This window comes from Nansenia antarctica (assembly GCF_963989245.1).
Source record: "Nansenia antarctica genome assembly, chromosome: 10".
Taxonomy (NCBI): domain Eukaryota; kingdom Metazoa; phylum Chordata; class Actinopteri; order Argentiniformes; family Microstomatidae; genus Nansenia; species Nansenia antarctica.
Genome location: NC_137680.1, coordinates 27,923,037 through 27,937,244, shown reverse-complemented (window position 1 = coordinate 27,937,244; position 14,208 = coordinate 27,923,037). Strand labels below are relative to the sequence as shown.

At 44.4% G+C, this 14,208-nt stretch overlaps 1 protein-coding gene across 1 annotated transcript; it reads left to right on the top strand.

The window, feature by feature from the left end:
• Nucleotides 1-354: 354 nt before the first annotated feature.
• On the top strand, nucleotides 355-13,548 carry ctsk (cathepsin K; the record flags this gene model as incomplete). Its single annotated transcript, XM_080540410.1, has 7 exons — nucleotides 355-480; nucleotides 2,127-2,249; nucleotides 3,752-3,907; nucleotides 8,508-8,726; nucleotides 10,593-10,758; nucleotides 12,062-12,170; nucleotides 13,126-13,548. 7 exons carry the CDS (start codon nucleotides 355-357, stop codon nucleotides 13,223-13,225), a joined length of 999 nt encoding a protein of 332 aa, XP_080396536.1. The 3' UTR covers nucleotides 13,226-13,548.
• Nucleotides 13,549-14,208: the final 660 nt, after the last annotated feature.

Below are 14,208 nucleotides of genomic sequence, written 5' to 3'. Positions count from 1 at the left end.
AGGCTGGTGGAGGCAGACATCTGAGATTTCTTTCCACCTCCACCAGCCTCACTGCAATGAGCATGTCCTCTGATTTCCACCTCCACCAGCCTCACTGCAATGAGCATGTCCTCTGATTTCTACCTCCACCAGCCTCACCTGAGAACCCTACTGTTGTTGCTGTTGTTGTTGGTTTTGTAATTGGAAGTTAGCTTCTTACAGTACACATATTAGGCTACAACAACATTATGTAATATATCATTATAACATTATTGTCAGTAGTATTATTTCCATTTTGTATGACGATGTAACCTACAAAGGTAAGGACGGGTAAAGCAGCAGCTCTCGTGACTGCTGACTGTGTGTTTCCCCAGGATGCTGCTGTGTGCTTGTGCTCTGCTGTTCCTGGGCTCCGCGCTGTCCCACCCTCTGGAGGAGGCCACCCTGGACGCTCACTGGGAAACCTGGAAGGACACCCACAGGAGAGAGTACAATGGCCTGGTGCGTGTCTATCTGTCTGTCTGTCTGTCTGTCTGTCTGTCTGTGTGTCTGTGTGTCTGTCAGTCTCTCTGTCTCTGTCTGTCTGTCTGTCTGTCTGATGTCTGTCTGTCTGTCTGTCTGATGTCTGTCTGTCTGTGTGTCTGTGTGTCTGTCAGTCTCTCTGTCTCTGTCTGTCTGTCTGATGTCTGTCTGTCTGTCTGATGTCTGTCTGTCTGTCTGATGTCTGTCTGTCTGATGTCTGTCTGTCTGATGTCTGTCTGTCTGTCTGTCTGTCTCTGTCTTTCTGTGGCCTGTCTGTCTGTTTCTCTGTCTGTCTGTTTGTCATTCTGTCTGTCTGTCTGTGTGTTTTTTTGTCTGTCTGTCTGTCTGTCTGTCTTAGGACAGAAAACCCCCCAATTCAGTTTAATTGATAACAGACTTATACGTTTGATTATCAAGGATAAGGCCAGGCGTTTTTCCTTACAGTACTACACACGCTTGAGGAAAGACTACATTTCCTGGTCAGCTCACAAAAAACCTCTGTCCCAAAGGCCCTGTCCTGTTGTTAACCTGAAAGGCAGGAAATGTTAGGAGCAGATCAGCCATGGGTATTTAATCTTCCTTGTTATTACAGTAGTGGTATCAACAAAGATTCCAGGAACAACAAGGGTATTTCGGTGGGGATTTAACTGTACCTAATCTGACCTTGCTTGACTCTAGTCAGGATTTAATTAAGCATCTGTATTTTTATCTATTGCTTTCTCACTCCGAGGGCAAAGGTCACAGCTTCAGGATGGAATGATGGCGGATGTGTGTGGTGTGTGGTGTGTGTGTGTGTGTGTGTGTGTGTGTGTGTGTGTGTGTGTGTGTGTGTGTGAGTGTGTGTGTGTGTGTGTGTGTGTATGTGTGTGTGTGTGTGTGTGTGTGTGTGTGTGTGTGTGTTTGGTGTGTGTGTGTGTGTGTGTCATAATCTGAGAGGTCAGCACATTCCACAGCAGAACAGCAAAGAGAACACTCTCTCCCCTGCTAAACCCAGCTTTTAATCCTTATTCCCCAAATACTGCACTACACTATACGTAGGATTTTGACATCACATTATTTCCCTTTGTTGCTGTGAAACCGACGTGGTTTTGCATAATTCCTTGGTCTGTCTTTTGCTAAATAGTGTCATCTTTTCAACAGTTGAACACTACACATTAACTTGTGATCATAATCTATGTAATATTGGGAATGAGATAGATTTTCAACTGTCAACTGTCAAGGCTTCAGAATATATATTTTTAAACATCTGTAGCATAGGCCTCATCCTTCATCTCAGCCATTTTGTGTCCACCAATTTAGTTGCACTTATTGAACATTGTGGCCAATGAGAGCAGAAGATTAGATTAGATTTATTGTCCCCAGTGGGAAATTCATTTTCACACCACTGTACAGTATACATACTGTATATGCATACAACACCGTACAACACAGACAACAACAGACAGTACTACACATGACAGATACATAAGTACACACACTCAGCGCGGTCTATTATTTAAGGCAACAATGGCTGCAGGGATCAGGCTTTTGCCAAAGCGAGCCCTTTTGCACCTTAGTGTTCAGTCTTCAGAAATGGCCAGTCTTGTTGGTACGGTATGAGCAGAATCCATTGTTTGTCATTGTAGGATGAGGAGGTGATCCGGAGGACCATCTGGGACAAGAACATGCGTATGATTGTAGCCCACAACGAGGAGGCAGCTCTGGGTATCCACTCGTACGAGCTGGGCATGAACCACCTGGGAGACATGGTAAGTGGCCAGTCTCTCCTGTATGGGCTTACATTAGCATGAAGACAGCGCACGATATGCTAGCATTGTTGCATTATAATTAGGCTATTTTTAGGCAAAGGTTTTGTTCCTACGTCATTTTGTGAGTCATTTTAGCCCTGTTACATATGCAGAGATGTCAAGCATTTGGAATTAGCAGTTGTGCCCCCCATTGAAAAATACAGTAAAACATGAGTCTGGAATATGTCACTGACAGTATGTCCCATTTCCTGTGATGTTTCCTGTATGATTGTTTTTTTTAAATCAGTGTCTCACTGTCTACTGGCCCAGAATTTTGGTTCAGTGTCGAAAATATACAAAGTTCTCCCTAAGTGCTACTGATATGGTATTACATTCACAAACATGATTAAGCACAGCACAGAGGCTTTTTAGCTGATTACCATTATCAATCTGCATGCTTTTTTCTTTTTTACATTTTAACCATTTAACAGACACTTTTCACACGATTTGAGATTACAGGGACAGTCTCCCTGGAGTAACTTAGGGCTAAGTGCCTTTACTCAAGGGCACGTTAGTGGTGGTGTTCCCAGGTGGGATTTGAACTCATGACCTTCTGATCACCAGTCCAACTCACTATCCATTAGGTCACCACTACCCAGTGGCTTGGCTTGTGCCATGGCTTACTGATGAAAACATAGGCTGTTCTGACTAGGCTGTTGGCCTACTGACTAGGCTGGCTTCTGACTAGGCTGTTGGGTTACTAACCAGGCTATTGGGCTGATGACCAGTAAATCCTACCCTAGCTGTGACAGAGGTGACAGGTTTGGTCCTGAATGATGACTGTGTACGCCTGTAAAGCTTGCTGGGAGTCAGACCAGTATCATAGGTGGTATATCAACATGGTAAGAAAACGCAACCCTGTAATATATAGCTTGCTTGAGGGGTTTTACTGTTTGGGTTCCATGGCTTCTCATTAACGGTCGGTCCGTGTGGAAAGCCCATGGAAGCACCCCTGGAGATCAGTTGTAGTAATGTAATAGACTAACTGTCACTCTCACTTTTATGTAGAAACGGGCTGTAAAGATAAGACGGATGCACTTCCACTCTCATTGAGTACAGCACTTCCCTCGAATGAAATCAAACTAACCCCGCGATCACCGCTGCTTTGATTTCACTCCAACAAGCCGGTCCGCTACTATGATCTAGCGAGGCAGATGACTGGGCTCCGTGGATGAGAGATCACACTGATTGGTTAACTCCCTCACTGCCTAATCAATTGGTCCGCAGTGTCAGCAGAAAAACAGCAGAGAAACACGGGGGGGAGGTTCAATTCATAAAAGGGTGTAATCCAATCAGGCTAAAGCCTGTGCAAGTATTTCGAAAGGCCGTACCCCAGACTATTATGTCATGTACCATGATTTGTCTCCAGCAGTTGTGGCAAAATAGCATGGGGTTATTATTAGCCCTAATTGTCTAGCATAGACATTCCCCTTATCCCTCTCACTGCTGTTTCCTCTCCGTAGACCACAGAGGAGGTCGTTGAGAGGATGACCGGTCTCCAGGTGCCGATGAACAGGGACCCCAGCTACACCATCATCCCCGAAACCAACAACCTGGAGAGGCTCCCCAAGTCCGTCGACTGGCGCAGGAAGGGAATGGTGTCCCCGGTCAAGAACCAGGTCAGAGGAAAGGGGGGTTCATGTCTTCCAAGCAGGGTTCCCGCGCTGGTCTTAAAAAGCCTTAAAGTCTAAAATCCAGCAAACCAAATTTCAAGGCCTAAAAAGGTCTTGAATTTCAGTTATTCGGTCAAAAAATTAGGTGCTAAGTATTAAAAATGAGATAAGCTTATCCTGCAAGAAAATCAGTCAAAATCAGTGAAATCCCTAATTTCATCACCTCGAGGATGACAAAAAGCTATCATATGGTGTCGCGAATAGGTCTAAAATTATATACAAAGAGGTCTAAAAAGGGTCTAAAAAGGTCTTAAATTTGACTTGTTGAAACTTGTAGGAACCCTGCAGAGGAAAGGGGGGTTCGTGTCTTCCAAGGGCCCTTAAGACAAGACAGCAAGCCAGAAACACCACAGTGTTCAGTTGAGACCCAACAGAGGTGAATTGTTTTTAGGGTAGGGACGACAGAGCTGGGAATCGACTCGGAGCTCTGAACCACCTACCTACCGCCCTACTTTAGCCCAGCAGCAGCCGGGGAAACACTGTGTCATGATAATGACGCAGGTTCATATTCCCACAAGGCCCTCTGTTGGTTATGTAAATTACACCTCCTCTGGGGTCTAGACGCAGCAAACGATCACAGTTGCAGTACAGTCACGTAAACCTGGCTGGCTGCATGTTTTGAAGTAAACAATGCTTTTGCTTATCAAATGAAATTGGCTTGTTGTGAACTAATTGGATGCTGAGGCATTATTTACATATGTAAACACAGTGGTTTTTAGTTGAGTAGTTCATGAAGTACACAGACTGAAATATGAGCTACGCCTGTTCGTCCTGGTAACACAACAAGCAGATTAGCCTTATTAGATTTACAACATTTTGTCTAATGAACATTAGGTCACATTAGGTTAGGGCTAATAATAGGCTAGCAGTGCTTCCAGAGAGCAGGTGAATCAGAATCAGAATGGACTCTGATTCACCTGACCATGGATCACTAAGCCACGCCCCGAAATAGAAATTGTCCAATCATATCACAGCGCTAAGTCACTAGAGGCAGAAAACTCAGACAAACAACTCGCTAATATCTGATGGTGAAAAGCGTCTAGATGAAATATTCTTGTCATCTTTACTTGTCTATTACTTGCTGTGGTAAATCAGAAATCAGAAATTTGCCAACTCCCGCCATTGTAAGTCATTGAATGTCATTCAGTCTTGGTCGGTCAGTCAGTCACTGTCAGTGAAGCGTTGTTTGTTTGTCCGAGTTTTCAAAGGGGGCGTGGCTTAGCGATAGGTCCATTGCTTTTATTACATCTAATGTACAGGTACACAAGAGTAAAATTCTTAGGGTTAGGTTCTTCAACATTGGCTTTGCAGCAAGTAAATAAGTCAAGTAAGTAATGATAAAGTAGAATAAGGTAATAAAGTGATAAAGTGATGGTAGTCGTACAAGTAAGTAAGTAAGTAAGTAAAACTTTATTTCTATAGCGCCCTTCACAGCACGGATGCACAGGACAGGGTGCTTTACATCAAAATAAGGGATAAAAATGGGTGAAAAGAAAAGTGCAATCAAACATCGTCAAAAGGGATTAAAAACAAAAACGGAGGAACACCCCAAAGGGACAACATAAACAGAACATAAACTGGAACATAAGATGGCTATGGGTGACTAACGGCCTGCCAAAACAGATGAGCCTTTACAACAGCAGGACCTGTCATACTGCAGTAGAAACGTTCAGGTTCTGCAGTGATTGGAGGTGGATATGGTTTTTACTGCCCTCTAGCGGTGTATTAGAGAGTTACAGGACGACTACAGGGTTGCAGATGGTGGAGAAGAAAAGCGAAAACAGGCTCCTTTGTTGTAAAAACTCTGGCCCTTTCTCAATGGTTAAAAAGTGATTCCTCATGTCCTTCACGCTCTCAAAAAGCATTGAAGAATAAGGGGAGTAAAGGGGGGGAGAGATATTCTCACCCAGTGCGTAGAAAGCAAGTGGAGGACGGAGGAGAGAGGATGTGGGGAGTCAAATTTTTAACTACTCCGACATTCCAGCGAGTGTTTGCTGACCACAGCTCAAGAAGTGAATTCATGACACGGCAGTTTCACATTGGGCAGTCCCAGAACATGATGTTTAACCAAAACCAGCTAGTAACACATTGTTATCTTACTGGAACATACTGCGGCCAATTATGGGAAGTGGCAACTGCTCCGTATGCTTATACGTTCCCCATTATTACTGCTGTCATTGTCTATATTTCGGTTGCGTGTTAAGACCATTTAAGACCATATTTCTTAACCTCTATAGTGTTCCACATTTTCATATGACTGAAACATGCTTTGTTTCTTGCTTGTTTATTGTCTACCACGCAGCTGCATAGTTATAAAGTGTTTTGGTCACTTAAGAGTGTTTTGAAGTTTGTGCGTTTATATTGCATTGACATTAAATTATAATAACTTCGCCATTTATCAGACGCTTTTAATCCAAAGTGATTTACAATTACGAATCACAGGGACATTCCCCCTGGAGTAACTGAGGGCTAAGTGCCTTACTCAAGGGCACACTAGTGGTATGGTTTTCAGGCGGGATCTGAACTCACAACCTTCTGATCACAAGTCCAACTCACTATCCATAGACCACCACTACCCTTTGAACAACTGAAATTGAAAACTTAACTTAATCGACCAATGCTAGTGCAATAATCTGCAACACATTTGCATAATGTGGACTTCAGCTCCGCCTTTAACACCATCCTTCCAGACAGGCTAGTGACCAAACTACTAGACCTGGGTCTATCACACTCTATATGTGCGTGGATCAAGGACTTCCTGACCAACCGCCCCCAGAGGGTGCGGGTGGGCCCCCACACCTCCACAGCCCTCAGCCTCAGCACTGGGTCACCCCAGGGCTGCGTGCTAAGCCCCATCCTCTACAACCTCTACACCCACGACTTCACCCCCATCCACCCCAGCAACTACATCGTAAAGTTTGCAGACGACACCACCGTGGTGGGATGTATCTCGGGGGGGGACGAGGCGGCGTACAGGGATGAGGTAGAGCAATTGAGCAAGCTGTGCAAGGTAAACAACCTGCTGCTAAACAAGTCAAAGACCCAGGAACTCATCGTAGACTACAGGAGGAAAAAGTCCGAGATCCTGCCCCTGCTCATCGACGGAGAGAGCGTAGAGATGGTCTCAAACCTCCGTTTCCTGGGACACATCATACGGGATGACCTGGCCTGGAAGGACAACACTAAAGGCACCATCAAGAGGGCACAACAGCGGCTATACACCCTGAGATGCCTCAAGAAACAACACAGCAAGCAGGAGATGCTGGTGGCCTTCTACCACGGCGCAGTGGAGAGCATCCTCACCTTCGGCATCTCCAACTGGTACCACAGCTGCACGGCAGCGGAGAGAAACGATCTACAGAGAGTCGTGAGAACAACACAGGGGATCACCGGCGCCACCCTCCCCTCTCTGAAGGAGCTGTACGAAACACGCTGTCTCAGGAGGGCCTCCAAGATCTCCAAGGACCCGACCCACCCTGGGCACGAACACTTTGTAAAGCTGCCCTCGAACAGGAGGTACAGGACCCCGGCCGCTAGGACAAACAGACTGAAGGACAGCTTCTACCACAGGGCCGTCAAGGCCCTGAACACAGAAAAGGCCTAAGTTCTGGGCCCAGGACAAGTCCGGACGGATTGTAATGGCAGCTAGTGCTGAGGCACAAACATGTACATTTTCAAGCCTGCAAACTGTGACACTTTAAAAAAATGTGAAAAAATACTTTCTTGTGCAATATGACAACCCTAGTTGACTATCTGTGCAGTATAGTACAGTGGATTGTGTACATAGCCTCTATTGATGTAAACCAGCTCCTTATCTTCTTGTGATTTTATGCATCTATGCTTTTTCCAAAATGTGTTTCTTTTTCCTTTCTTAAACACCAGGGGAGCCTCCCCTCCTAAATTTCGTTGTTTGGTACCTGTACTGTAACAATGACAAATAAAGTCTATCTATCTATAAGAGGGAGGTAGTTTCACCAGTGATGCTTTGTCAGAGTGCACCCCCTGGTGGTCAGAGAGGTGCCATAGCAATTTACAATTAGAGATTACAGGGACAGTCTCCCTGGAGTAACTCAGTGCTAAGTTCCTTACTGAAGGTTCCCAGGTGGAATTTGAATTTATGATTTTCTGATCACCAGTCCAACTCACTGTCCCCCCTAGGCTACCACTACCCCTATAAAAATGCTTTGGTTCAAATGAAACATCAAACATTTACCAGGAGTGGGGTTCGAACCCACGAGGATATACATCCATTGGATCTTAAGTCCAACGCCTTAACCACTCGGCCATCCTGGTGTTGATGGATAAACCAAACTGAACTCATCCTCTCTGTTTGTCTGTCTCTCTCTCTCTCTCTCTCTTTCTCTCTCTCTCTCTGTCTGTCTGCCTCCATGTTTGTCTGTCTCTCTCTGTCTCTCTCTCTGTTTCTCTCTCTCTGTCTCTCTCTCTCTTTGTCTGCCTCTCTCTCTCTCTCTCTGTCTCTCTCTCTCCCTCTCTCTCTCTCTCTCTCTCTCTCTCTCTCTCTCTCTCTCTCTCTCTCTCTGCCTAGGGTTCCTGTGGCTCCTGTTGGGCCTTCAGCTCTGCGGGGGCCCTGGAGGGCCAGCTGATGAAGACCACCGGCACCCTGATGGACCTCAGCCCCCAGAACCTGGTGGACTGCGTCACCGAGAACAACGGCTGTGGTGGCGGCTACATGACCAACGCCTTCGAGTACGTCAAGGACAACGGAGGGATCGACTCCGACGAGGCCTACCCCTACATCGGCCAGGTAGGGGGGGCACAAAGCAGCAGAGACTAAACTGAACGAAACTCTTCCTCTCTGTTTGTCCGTCTGCCTCTCTGTCTCTCTGTCTCTCTCTCTGTCTGTCTTCCTCTCTGTTTGTCTGTCTCTCTCCCTCTCGCTCTCTCTCTCTCTCTGTCTGTCTCCCTCTCTGTTTGTCTGTCTCTCTCGCTCTCTCTCTCTCTCTGTCTGTGCTTCTCTGTTTGTCTGTCTCTCTCCCTCTCGCTCTCTCTCTCTCTCTCTCTGTCTGTCTCCCTCTCTGTTTCTCTCTCTCTCTCTCTCTGTCTGTCTTCCTCTCTGTTTGTCTGTTTCTCTCCCCCCCCCCCCCCTCTCTCTCTCTCTCTGTCTGTCTTCCTCTCTTCCTCCCTGGGCCTAGTTGTTCCAAAAATTTAATCTGGATCAGAATAATCCTGATTCCTTTTTTGCTATCCAGGATCAGATCTATCTGGCTGATTTTGAGTCATATAGGAAATCAGCCAACTCGATCTGATCCTGGATAGCGGAAAAGAATCAAGATCATTCTGAAGTTTTGTCTTTGAGTATTTGGCGTCCGAGTATTTGGCGTTGAAACATGTTTGGCACGAAGACGCAACATTACAGTGTAGCTGATTGTGAAATACAGTGAGTTTTCATCACAAAGGGTCATTGTTCATTTTTGTTGCTTTTTTGGTAGCCTAGGGTCTGTTTCAGTCTGTTCGGTTCAGTCTTAGCCAACATCTTTGTAACAGAATGACACCCTGGTTTATGTTAAGACTAGTCTAATGGAAAGCAAAAGCAAAAAGACTGATCTAATGACGTTAACTGTGACATTCCAGTCAGTTTGCTGACCAGAGGTCAAGTGAATTTATGAAATTACAGTTTCACATTGAGGAGTTCTGGTCGTATTACAGTTTCACATTGAGTAGTTCTGGTCGAATAACAGTTTCATATTGAGTAGTTATCACATGATGTTCAACAAAAAAGAACATATTGCGGCCAATTACAGGAAGTGACGACTGCTCCATAAGGTCTCTTGTGACATACCCTAACCCTAAGACCATATAAGGCCATTTCTTAACCTCTATAGTGTTCCACATTTGTGTTTTTATGACCTTAAAAACACACTACAACCAAGAGTTGAAAGTGACCGGTCATTTAAATGTTACAGGACCCAGTGGATAAAACAGGTATCCGTGTCATCAAGTGTCTCCAGATATAGCACGCTGTCAACAAAAGAAACACTGCTCTTCTAAATTACTTAGTATCGACTTTCATCTCTTCCGATCGTAGGCTGCGGGATGTTCAAATCATACTGGACTGTTGTTACTGTATATAATGTTTCAGATTTCAGATTAGTTTTATTTTATTTTATTCTATTATTCAATTGTCACTTTATTTTTGTTGTTGTTGTTGTTGTTGTTGTTTTGTGGTCTGAGATCATGTAATACCCTCAGGGAAGTACCTTCCTATCTATCTCTCTCTCTCTCTCTATCTATCTATCTATCTATCTATCTATCTATCTATCTATCTATCCACCTACCTACCTACCCCTCTCTCTCTCTCTCTCTCATTTTATTTATTGAACCTTTATTCATCCAGGTTGTTTGAGAGCCTCTGATTACATCATTTGAGCCAACAAAGAGATGCAAACCACCACTCTCGCTCCCTCTCTCTCCCTCTCTCTCTCTCTCTCTCTCTCTCTCTCTCTCTCTCTCTCTCTCTCTCTCTCTCTCTCTCTCTCTCTCTCTCTCTCTCGCTCCCTCTCTCCTCTCTCTCTCTCTCTCTCTCTCTCTCTCTCTCTCTCTCTCTCTCTCTCTCTCTCTCTCTCTCTCTCTCTCTCTCTCTCTCTCTCTCTCTCTCTCTCTCTCTCCACAGGATGAGCAGTGTGCCTACAACATGTCTGGCATGGGAGCCAAGTGCCGCGGGTATAAGGAGATCCCCGAGGGTAACGAGAGGGCGCTGACCTCGGCCGTGGCTAAAGTGGGGCCCGTGTCTGTGGGCATCGACGCCACCCTCAGAACCTTCCAGTTCTACCAGAGGGGTGAGGCACACGTCTGTGGCTAGTTTAGCTCTAGGATGTACAGTACACTCACCTCAACACTTTATTAGGAACACCTGTACACCTGTCAACAGTCCAAGCTGGTGGAGGTGGGTGTAATGGTGTGGGGAAGGTTTTCTTGGCACACTTGATACCAATCAATCATAGCTTGAATGAATGAATGAATGAATGAATGGACTTTATTGTCATTGCTACAGTCCAGGTACCAAACAACGAAATTTAGGAGGGGTGGCTCCCCTGGTGTTAGGAAAGGGAAAAAAAAAAAACTTTTAAAAAAATCACAAGAAGGGAAGGAGCTGGTTTACATAAATAAGCTTGAATGCCACAGCCTATCAAATGTTGAGTATTGTTTCTGACCATGTGCATCCCTTTATGAGTTCAGTGTTCTTCAGTGGCCTTCCCAGTCACCGGATCCGAATCCAATAGAACACCTTTGGGATGTGGTAGAACGGGAGATTCACAGTTTGAAAGTGCAGCTGAAAGATCGGCAGGAATTGCATGATGCAATCATGTCATCATGGACCAGGGGGGTATTCCATCAACGTCGCTAAAGGAAAATCCAGGCTTATTTTCGATCAATCTCGTGAGATTTATCAAAATAAACTTGGGTTGTTCTGATAAATATCGCGAGACTTAACAGAATAAGCCTGAATTTTTCTTTAGCGAGTTTGATGGAATACCCCCCAGATTCTCAAAGGAATGTTTCTAACATCTTGTGGAATCAATGCCACGAAGAATTGAGGTTGTTTTGAGAGCAAAGGGAGGCCCCTATCCAGTATTAGTATAGTGTTCCTAATAGTGTTCGGTGAGTGTATCTTTAGGAGTCAGTAGAAGATACTGTAGAAGAATGAACAGCTTCTAGTATTCAAAACATTTGGAAGGAAACTAATGCTGAAGTGACACTCTTTAAGATGAATGACTAGACAGTCACTTGAGGCTGTTCCTCTGGTCAAACTTCTGCTTAAATCATCTGCATTAGTTTCAATGCCCTTATTTGGCCAAAGCTCAAGTCATGCAGCCACATCTGTACTGCTCTACTCACTGTAGAACTATGTATTATACCATTATATCATTATAGTCATAGACAATATGACTTATATATTATATCTCCCAATCTCTCAAGTTAAACCCATAATCATTTTTATGATTGACAAACAAAGACGCATGTTGAGAATATTATTGTTGTCCAACTTGAAGGTAATTGAGATCGGATTTCTTTTGTTCTTTTGTTCTTTTTCTTTCTTTCTGTCTTTCTGTCGTTCCTTTCTCTCCATCATGTGCTCAGGTGTGTACTACGACCCCAACTGCAACAAGGATGACATCAATCACGCCGTGCTGGCAGTGGGCTACGGACTCACCCCCAAGGGCAAGAAGTACTGGATCGTCAAGAACAGGTGGGTCACACAAGGCACCGATGGCTAGTTCAACAGCATCAAGTGTTCTACCATTGGCTAGTTCAACAGCATCAAGTGTTCTACCATTGGCTAGTTCAACAGCATCAGTTTCAAGTTCCAAGTTTCAAGTTTAAGAGTAAAATGCTTAGGCTTCGGTTCCTGACATTGCATTGCAGCACAAGACCTAGGCATAATAAATCAAGCATAATCCAAGATAAAGTGTCAGTAGTACCGGACATAAGAGGCAAAAAATAATAATCTAATAATAATAATAGTAATAGGCATAGATAGGCATTAGTGCAGGTAAGGTGGCATTAGTGCAGGTAAGACAAGACAGGTTCCACTAGTAGTGTGCACTAATAGAGTTCACAGTAGTAACAGTAGTAATAGTAAGGTGGCTTGAGCTTAGGGTTGCTGTAGTCCATGCACAACGGGTGAGCAAGGGGGAGATAGTCAATTGACTACAGTGGCAAGAGCAATAGAGATCAGGTGTTCTACCGTGGGCTAGTTCAATAGCATCAGGTGTTCTACATGGTCAGCAGCAAATAGACCTTGTCCTTGTCTCCCCGGGCCGATATAGTGTCAATATCATCATCAGAACCATCATAGGCGCTGCGTTCTAGCGAACGCAGGAACCGCGGTTTAGTCCAGTGTGTTGTCATCAGCTGTGCGTGTCTTGCTTGGCCTGTGAGGTTGATTTATTTAATACATGTATGTGCAGCTTGACAAATGAATTCATTATTATTATTATTATTATTATTATTATTATTATTATTATCTTGACATTAACACTTATTCTCTCTCTCTCCTCTCTTTCTCTCTCCTCTCTCTCTCCTCCCCCTCTCGCTCTCTCCTCTCTCTCCTCTCTCTCTCTCTCCTCTCTCTCTCTCCCCCCCCCCCCCTCTCTCTCCTCTCTCTCTGTCTCTCTCCCTCCCTCCCTCTCTCTGACCTGCAGCTGGAGTGATACCTGGGGCAACAAAGGATACATCCTGATGGCACGTAACCGTGACAACGCCTGCGGCATCGCCAACCTTGCCAGTTACCCGATCATGTGAACGACCAATCGGCAGAGGGCACCATGGAGGCACAGCAAAGGGACCACCATGCTACCATGGCGACAACAGCAGCAACAACAACAACAACAACAACACATATGGAATAGCACGTTCTAATGCCATACAGAGCCTTGAGTTGATCTTGAGTTATTTTGGAAGCACTTTGAAAAGTGAATTATACTCATCTCCTGTTGTTAAATCTCAAAACTGCCAGTGTTCATCTGTAGTCTGATCTGCAGAGGGCCAACCATGATGCTGATAGGGAATGTGTGTTCTACGGCAGCACTTTGCACAGGTTGTATTCAGTGTGTTAGGTAACATTGCAGTGCAGTGGGAGTTTTGAATGCAAATGCCTTAAACTTCTGTTTGAATTGTCTCTGTGTCTCTTACTGTTTGTTATGTTGTTGTTAAGCACTGATTCAGTTTCAGGAATTCTGATGATGCAGTTGTAACCAAATGTTTTCTATGAAATGGAATAAAAGGTGATTCGTTGGAAATCTCTGTGTGTTTGTCTACGTATATACATTTGTTTGAATAATATATATCTGTCTTTTACTGGAGCTACCTCTTGCCAAGGTGTCCATGTAAAAGAGGTCTCTTGACCGGGTGCGGGTTGATTTAGGGTAGATTCCTGGTGAAATGAACGTTAGATCATTAAGAATAATGCATTTGGATAGCTAGCAAAGGAGAATAGAAGGAGAAGGTGAGATAGACGAAGTGGGAAAAGGAGAACTGAGAACAATAGATTTTTGTCACTGTTGAAATTCAAGATATTTGTTATACAAACCAATAATAAATGTATTTTCTATATAAATTATGTAATTTAATCCAATTTAGAGAGAGGGAGACAGAGAGAATGCAAGAGAGAGAGGTGAAAATCTCATCTTGAACTAACCTTGTGAGTTGGAGACTCTCCGACTCTCATCTATTATTGAGACCAGAGGTCGGTGATGGTAGATAATTATAAAGTTATACAACTTATA